At 46.1% G+C, this 9,127-nt stretch overlaps 1 protein-coding gene across 1 annotated transcript in view; it reads right to left on the minus strand.

The window, feature by feature from the left end:
* UBR5 (ubiquitin protein ligase E3 component n-recognin 5) overlaps positions 1-7,978 on the minus strand; it is an 81,283-nt gene extending 73,305 nt beyond the window's left edge. The window contains exon 1 of the mRNA XM_018559005.1: positions 7,531-7,978. Within this exon, the coding sequence (XP_018414507.1) occupies positions 7,531-7,592 (62 nt within the window). The 5' untranslated portion in view covers positions 7,593-7,978. The remainder of the gene's footprint in view (positions 1-7,530) is intronic.
* Between the last annotated feature and the right edge of the window lie 1,149 nt (positions 7,979-9,127).

A 9,127-nucleotide genomic window follows, 5' to 3' on the forward strand; every position in this document is an offset into this window, starting at 1 on the left:
CCCACCTGAATCATGGAGCTCTCTTCCCTGCAGGCTGCTGTGATTTTTTCTTAATCTTTTATTTGGCATGGCTCCACCCACACGGCCTCATCATCCAATTATAGATCCTTGGACAGGGTTTGGGAATGGAGAAACTACAAGTTGCATCAGCCACCAGGGCAGAGGCACTCAGCCCTCAATGTTACACAAGTGGGGTGACGTCCATTCATACTACCCCCAGTCAATGTTACTGAATGTCCGTACCTCGGTATAGAAAAGGGACAGGAGTCGGAGCATTGCACCCAAGAGCCGTTGATCACGGTTACAATCCTTTACTGGCTCCAATGCGAAAAAAAAATAACTGTAAATTTTTTGCTTTTATGAAATGCGTATTACTTTTTTTTGTAAAGTGGACTTTACCTTTAACATACACGGATCCTATTTATATCTGGCGGATCCCTTCCTAAACATGTTATGTCCATGAGCTCTCCACATGTAAGGTGTGCAGAAGGCTGTGAATGTGCACTAATAACATAATCAACACACACAACAGGAATATTAAACTGTCCCAGAGACTTTCATAACCTGAGCTGTACATCCCCATCACACGCGGACAAGAAACCACTCATATCCTGACTAATACACCAATGTAGTCACCGGGTTTTCTAAAATCAACTTGAAGATCGAGCCAGCACAGGCCTTATATGCCGAGTAATAAACACAATCGGGCCTAAAATTAATCTGCCAAATTAATAGCAACTTAAATGTGCATCTCTATAAATGAACACACCACGGGCTCAATTCACAACGCCAACACAAGGAGCCATTTTTAGTTCAGTCCAATGAGATCTGATAACAAAAATCAGTCACATGGCTGAAAATAAAGATCACCCTTGTGTTACAGCTTTGTCAATTGAGCCGAAAAGTCATTTCTTTTCTAAAGATAAAATGTAATAAAGATAGAATGGCAATCAATGAATATAATCTCTCACAGCTACAAAGTAATGGCTGAAGCAGAGAGCCGTGCAGATGGAGGAGAGGGACTTCCACGAGGCCAGGCCTCTTCCAGCTAACACGTGACACGGCAGCATGAAAATGTGTCACCAGGTCAGAGAGAAAACCTCTGACAGAGCTGAACTGCTGGGAGGATAGAAACTCACACCAGCCCTGCATTACATCTCCCTGCAAAGAAGAGTGTGGAGGTGATCGAATGTCTGTAAAACATCCTGAGCTTCCTCCTAACCAAACTCTTTATCAGAAAGATAAACATTTCCTTATCTCCGGGTGAGAACTGTGTTCCCTCAATTACTGTACAGCTTCCATTTCCAGTCAGGGGAGTCAGCAATGTAGATGTTTAAAGTGACACTACACTCAAGGTAAATCCGAGGCTCCATGCACACCTGAGCGGCTGTCCGCGCGTATTCGGCTGTACGGAGGCGATCCAAAACAGAAAATACAATGCACTTTAATGTGCACCGTTCAGACCATTGCAGGGGCCGCGTGGTACAAAACCGCGCGGCCCCCAAAATAGTACAAGCGCAATAACCTGGCAGATACCGCACGTTCCCGGCTATTAGCCGGGAACGAGCGGCATCCGTGCGGATTAAAAATATTAGCGTTTTCGGCCCACATGGTCTTCCGCGATGAAAACTGCGTGGGAACTGCAAACATTACATGTGAATGCAGCCTTTAAAAATACATTCAAATGTAGATCCTAAAATCATCTCTGAATTGGTGCCGACACTGTCCTTCCTTCTGGAGGGGGGCTACTTTTCTTCCCCATGGTCCCTGTGTGTGTTGTAAAGAAGCCTAGCCCCAGTCACACCAGGGTGGATGCATTTCAGCACGGTTGCTGTGCAAATTTTAAAAGGGTGTTTCAAATCGCGTTTCACCCTGAAACACAATTAAAAACACTAAAAAATGCGCTGATCATTGAAATCTATATGGAATGTGCGCTAATCAGCATGAAAAAAAAATAGCTCAAAGAGCATTTTGGCCGGCAGGCGGTTCAGATCGATTAAATGAACAGTCCCCACAGGAATGTTCATGTTGGCAATTCAGCGCCGACAAATACGCGCGACCAAACCGCCCTGGTATAAATAGGGCCTTAAGGTAAAACAACGCCAAGACCTTAAAACTACTTTAAAGTTTTAAGATACCAGACTCCTGGAATTTGTCCAGCCCTGATCTACAGCAACAAAAGTCAGCAAACCATAGCACAAGAAACCCCAATATTTCACTATCTGACTTGGATCATGTATACCAGGGGTAGGCAACTTGGCTCCCCAGCTGTGCTGAAACTACAAATCCCATAAGGCATTGCAAGCCACAGGCATGACTCCCAGAGGTAGTAGCGTGATGGGGTTTGTAGTTTCAGCACAGCTGGAGAGCCAAGGTTGCCAACCCCTGATGTAGACAAATGTATCTACGCAAAACACCACAAAAAGCAAATGCAATAAACAAGCCATACAGCAAAGCCAAATTGAATCGCCGTCTCATCTTAAATAATCCATGTCACAGCAGCTGATCCCCCGGAGCACACAACAATGTCAAAGGCAAAATAAACTGATGTGAATGTCAAAACAAGAACCCAAAGCACACAAGTGAAATAATCAAAGGATCTTCCTGTCAGGACTAGCAGATAATTATCCCATAACATATACATAGCCGTCCTCAGACCTCACAACCTCCACAGATAATAGATTGTGACTTCAGGTGAAGAACCCGGAACACCGAGCTGACAGATGATGACGGTGAATATGTCATAGAGGGTTGCTGGAAACAAGTATGTGCTTTCCTATTAGCGGTATAGCATGTGACAGATCAACGTCATGCAAACTACTATGTTCTGTGTCAGGGCTACTTTAGTGTTTCAAAGGAAGGAATTTATGAATCAAGCTGCAACATTTCCCTGCGCTCTGTGAAAGCCGGGGATCAGCACTCAAGTGAAACAGACGTCTGCACACCGAGTACCATGTGGCCCTGCAGCAGTGGTGGGATGGCATACTCCATCTTCCTTTTCACTGATGGACTCCATGCACAGTAAAAAGATGGTTCCTGTGGGAAAGGGAATGGTTGAGGATCGCTCCAATATTAGAAGAAAATCATTTTACACAACAGCGGTTATAAAGATGGGCAGAACTGTTTTTGGTAGGCCATAGACCAGGAGTAGGCAACCTCAGCACTTCAGCTTTGGTGAAACTGCAAACCACATCATGCATCTGCCTCAGGGAGTCATGCCTGTGTTGTCAGTCTTGCAATGCCTCATGGGAGTTTTAGTTCCACGACAGCTGGAGTACTAAGGTCCATCCTTGGCTTGACCGCTGACTGATGTGCTACTGTTCTTCTGAAGTTCTCATTTACTTTTTTTTTTCCCCACCAAGTGACATGCCCTGAAAGCCTTATAACATCTGTGTAAACAAGTCTGGAACACGCATGCCACCAGCAAAGTCAATCAAGATAAAGAGGCCAATTGTGGGTGTTATGGAATCCAGGTGCCAGCTCTATTGACAACTAGGGAAACCCTCAAAAAGTTAGGCAGCACCTGTCATTTTTAAGACGCATTGGCTACCTGGAATTTGTGACGTAGACTCACCACAAACTATGGCATCATAGAAATGCAGGGCAAGACCCCTAAAGCAATTTAGCCTCTCATAGGCCTGACAGGGAAGCCATTGAGTGTTCTCAGACTCAAGTATCACCCTATTCAAGTCTGATTGCTCACTGTGGCCCTAAATATGTAAACAGCCGAGGAGGCCGTGGATGCCATGCTGAGGTAAGTAAACAGCTGGTGAGGTCGTAGGTTAAACGTTAGGAGTGCTAGGGAAGATAGACAATCATTTTTAGTAAAATTACTCTTCTTCAAAGCAAGGGTACTTTGGCCTTCCAGCTGAGGTGAAAATACAAATCCCATCATGCATCTGCCTCTGGGGGTCATGCTGTGGCTGTCAGAATCCTGCAATGCCTAATGAGATTTGTAGTTGCAACACAGCTGGGGGGCCGGAGTTTGCCTCCTCCTGCTTTAAAGAGTGCAATGTATCTGATAAAATGGCTTCTCGTCTTCGTTTCTCCTTCTCATCTCTGGGTTGTAAAAGCAATTTCCCTGTTACAAGAGCAATAGGGGGCTGAGCGAGGAGAGAAATCTGGGTTCCCCCATGGCTGAGTTGAACTTTAAAGGTGCAGAGCAAATGGCTGTCATCCTAATCATGGCTTCACTACGTTAAGAATTACAGCCCTGGAACAAGCATACAGCCTCTGAAGTCTAAAAAAAATGAGTGCCAATACACCAGGGGTGGGCAACTCCGGCCCTCCAAGTCCCATGAGGAATTGCAAGACTGACATTTACAGGCATGACTCCCTTAGGCATGTTGGGATTTGCAGATAAAACAGTTGGAGGGCCGGAATCGTCCACCCCTGCCATACAGCATGCTTGCCACGGGTCAGTGATTCGCAGCGTGGGAAAAACCAGGATCAGGATGACCGCCCCAGAGCAAACATTTAAGAAAAGACCGGGGCAGGAATGGCAGCTTCCATATTTCTATCCACCAAGATTGGCTTTAAAGAGAACCTGTCATTAGTGTGCGTCTAAATAATGCTGGAAAAAGGTTTCCCAGCAAACTCACCAGACAGCATGTTTTGCCTAATTGATGCTGGTGACACGGATGGTAATGCCATGTTCCTGGACAGCACTATTGACCATGTTGCTCTCCTTTGTGGCACCCCCATTACTAAACTCTAATTTGAGCTGCACTTTTCCACCCGAGTACCCTAAACTGCCCAAACTAGAGCTTTTGGATGGAGCAGGGAAGGGTTAGGGCCTCCTCCAGGATTCCAATGTTGCCTTTGTCCTGGTGACCATTGTCTGGGGGACCCAAAATTGTGCACTTACCATTACTTTGAGTTGTCCCTAGAAGAAGAATAGAGTGGAAATCTTCCAGTGGAGTCACCTAACCAACCACAACTAAGATCTTACTTTGAAAACATTCCTCCCACTCTTTTGTGTCTACAGGACAGGAAATGAGGGGGAATCTCCCCTACGAGATAGAGACAACAAAAGAAAGCCTGACAGTGGTTTTAACAGCACTATAACCAAACCTTTTTTGGGGGTTAGCTCTCCTGTCTGTCCCTCCAATAGGCACTGGAGGATCGGGGGAATGATGATTGACAGTCACTACTCTCTGCAGGGAGAAGCTGTGAGCTGAGCAATCAGCGGTTTGTGATCGCTCAGTTCTTGATCTATAAAGCAGACATATGTGTACCACACAAGCTGAGTATTGGGAGGAGTACATATTACTCTCCCAATACTTCTCCTTTAACACTTCCCCACGTCCTCCAAAACAATGGTTCCGGCTCTTTAACACACCAACTCCCAGCTTCGTCAACAAAGAAGCCAACCCCATCAACTTCCATTATGGACTGGTCTGCCATATAAAAGAAGCAGGGACAACACTTCTGGATGAGCCTCCATTAAGAGGATGCCACAAAGCACCACATTGTTTACACAGAGCATGGGGTGATCATATATATTACTGCGGGGGGAGGGGGGGACCTCAAGTTAGGCCCCTGCTATAAAATTTAAGAAGCATTGGCTACCAAGACTCCTGGGATTTTTCCAGCTCTGTATTACTGACATAAGTGTCACATAGCAGAAAGGAGGACAGGTTTTCTTTTAAGATAGGAAATGATGGAAGCGCCAGCCTGCTAGTAAGAGTCCAGGGCGGTCATCCAGCACATTTACGAATGTCATCTTCAGCAGAATAGAGATTTCCAGTCACTAACAGCACTGAAGGCAGAACTGACTTTAGAATTACCATCTCGTAGCCCCTGAAACGCGTTGGCATTCCTCTGTTACATCTAAGAAGGACCATTCTCGACACTTCAAAAAGAGAACTATGGGGTAAGTGTTTTTCAGCATAGTTCTCTTTGGGATCACAGGAGGGCATATACTAACCCCCAACGTGACCCAAAGCTCAGAATATAGCGGGCTATTGCTATATACTGAGAGCACCGCAGCCGGGACGGATCCCAACAATACTGTCGAGATGGACTCAGCTGCGTGAGTGACAACAGGCTCTGACTATCTATGGGCAGAGCCACCTTTACCCACCCCCTCCCTTCCTCCACTAAGCGCTGAAGGAGAGGAGGGGAATCCCTGCGGGGATCGGTGACTGACAGATGATCAGGAAGTCAGCGGATCGGTGCATGTTTCTGCTCACTTCTCGATCAATAGAGCCGAGCTGCGACAGCTTCTTTGTCACAGGTCGGCTATAAATATGAGGATGAGTGGAAATCACTCACCTCATAGTTCTCCTTTAAGTGACACGAAACTCAGGAGTTAAATCTTAAAAATACATTCAAGTACCTTACCTATTACCAAAAATGCATCTTATCTGTGTATCACTCGGCTGTAGAGCCTCAAATCATCTCTGAATTGGTGCAGACACTGGCCTTCCTTCTGGAGGGTGGATACTTTTGTTCCCCATGGTCCCTGTGTGTGTGTAAAGCAGTCACCGCTCCAAGCTCACTCTCGTGATGGACTTCAATCTCATGTTTAATTCACTAATTTGTATTGAGATTGTATTCCATCACAGGAGTGAGCTTTACGCACACAGGGACCATGGGGAGCAAAAAGTAGCCACCCTCCAGAAGGAAGGACAGCGTCAGCACCAGTTCAGAGATGATTGGAGGATCTACAGCCGAGTGATACACAAATAAGATACTTGAATGTATTTTTAAGATTTAAATCCTGATTTTGGTGGCACTTTACTTTGGCCATAAACAAATAGACTTCTTCTGATCAGTCTGAACAAAAGAAATCAAAGATTCTTCCATCCACACTAAACAGCACGGATGGACGAAATCCCGTCGCCGCATTCTGACAGCTAGCGTCCGATGTGGTCAGAATACCCGAAGAGTGACTACATCTGATCGGTAGCAGTCTCCGGGAAGCTGACCATTTTCAGTAATCGGCTTTTGTCGAGCCGGCAGGGCCATCCAAAGAATCTGCGGCGAGTCGTGCGGATCAGCGGAAATTCTTCCAGCTACCTTCACAGGGCGATGCCGTAATTTTTTTTATCGTCGAAGATTTCCCCACCTGTATGAACGGGAAGACGCCAACTACACCCACAAACAAAATTAGGACATACCCCCACCAAAACCTCTACCTAAGGGCCCCTGCTTTGTACTATTACACCATTTCCCTTAAAGGAAGCGCAGGGGTCATATCCAACTCATCCCCGGCGAACAAACGGATGGTGGAGCGAATCATCCAACCCACACGTTCATTGGCGATGGCAGTATCGCAATATGATTGCGCATAATTACCACACATGGGGGATAATTGCAGAATTGCATTAAAAGCATACGTACAATGAAACAAACTATAATTGGTTACTGCCACCCTAAACTGTATTCTCTATCACATTCTCTGAGAGGAGCCCATGTGTGGGAAGGCCGAGCTCTGATTGGCTGAAGTCCCTCTTTTGTCACACATGCCCGGGTTCTAGGGCCAGGCCTCAGCCTCTGGGGGTGGGGAGGTGGAGGGTAGATTACCGGTCATTGAGCTGGTCCTCGGTCCCAGGCAGCGGATGGACCACGAAGTGAATGGAAGTCATGGCGGGACCGCCGATGATTATTAATAGGACTATGGAAGAAGATGTCTGCTGGCCGCCGTGCTAGGCGGAGCCTCGGCCTCTCTTCCCGCTATACCGACAGACAAATAAGAAGCAAGGCCTCAGATACACTCGCTTCCTTCTCTCCTCCTTCGTAAATTCTTCAATCCCATCAAACTACATCCGACAACGGCTGGGAATCGGCGAACCGTCAGCACCCGGCCGCCATCTTGCCGCCTCCAAGCAGTCTGCTTCTCCCCTCCTCCTCTCCCCAGGACCTCAGCGGGGGATGCAAGCTTCGACCTGATTGGCTGACTGCGTGAGGCCTCGCCGGCCGGGATTGGGTTCTAACGCGCTCTCTGATTGGTCAGAACGTGTGCGCTTCGGGGGTATGACTGCACATGCGCGGGACTTATGAAAGCCCTGGGAGGGGCGGGCGTGACGTGCATGGGGTAGCACATGCGCAGTGGGGTTTTCCCAGTTACAGGCTGTGAGTGGCATAGGGGATTCGTGCACGTATAAGAGGATGGAGGAATCTTCCCTGCCAGCTATTGAATGCGAGCAGGCGATACTTGTGTCTGACTGAATACCTGAACAGTGATTACAGCTGATAGAATGTAGTAACTGTTCAGCCGGCAATTGTGAACCCATCTCCATCAAAGTCTGTTGAGCCGGGTTAATTCACCAGGAATTGACCAAAATTGCAGCCATAAGCGGTCCTATTGGCCCATTTTAAATGTGTGGCTAGTCCTAAAGTCCATTTGTGCCTTTGTCATTTATTGTGAGGTGCAGTAATGATGTATACGTGTGCACAATTTTATAACTTACATTGCAGGCTTTCTTCATTTCTTTATTAGGCCAGAATCCTAGAAATTAACCATTTGCTGACCGCCGGGGTGTTTCACTCCCTTCTTGGCCAGGCCATTTTTCAGTGTTCAGCGCTGCAGTACTTTGACTGACGTTTATTCCGTCAGGCAACGCTGTACTGAAACGAGTTTCATACCATTTTTTGAGGGCAGATAGAGCTTTCTTTTGGTGGTATTTAATCACCACTACGGGTTTTTTCATTTTTTACTACATAACAAAACAGTACTACATAACAAAATTTTTGGAAAAAAAAACATAATTCCCTATAAAATGTTATGAAACATTTATTATCACCCCAATTTTTGGTAAAATATAAAAGACGAGGTCATGTCGGGTAAATAGACACCAAACATGTCAAGCTTAAAAATTTTGCGTGCCGCGCGAAATAGCAGAAAACGACCGCAACCAAAATTGGCCATAGGCGACACTTTAAAAGTTTTTACCGCTCATCAGTTTAGTGTTATCAGTAATTAATGGTCCTAGAATTATTGCTCTCACTCCGACGTTCACGGCGATATGTAACATGTGCGGCATAATGGGCGCAATCGTCGTTTTCGTACATAGGCGCACCCGACGCATGTTTGCGTGTGTATGGGGGGGAGGGGGACTTTAAAATATTTTTAGTGTTATTTGTTTTATTTATTATTTGTGAATATGTTTTTTAATGCTTT

Source organism: Nanorana parkeri, unplaced genomic scaffold (genome assembly GCF_000935625.1).
Source record: "Nanorana parkeri isolate BGI_ZX_2015 unplaced genomic scaffold, ASM93562v1 scaffold16, whole genome shotgun sequence".
NCBI lineage: Eukaryota > Metazoa > Chordata > Amphibia > Anura > Dicroglossidae > Nanorana > Nanorana parkeri.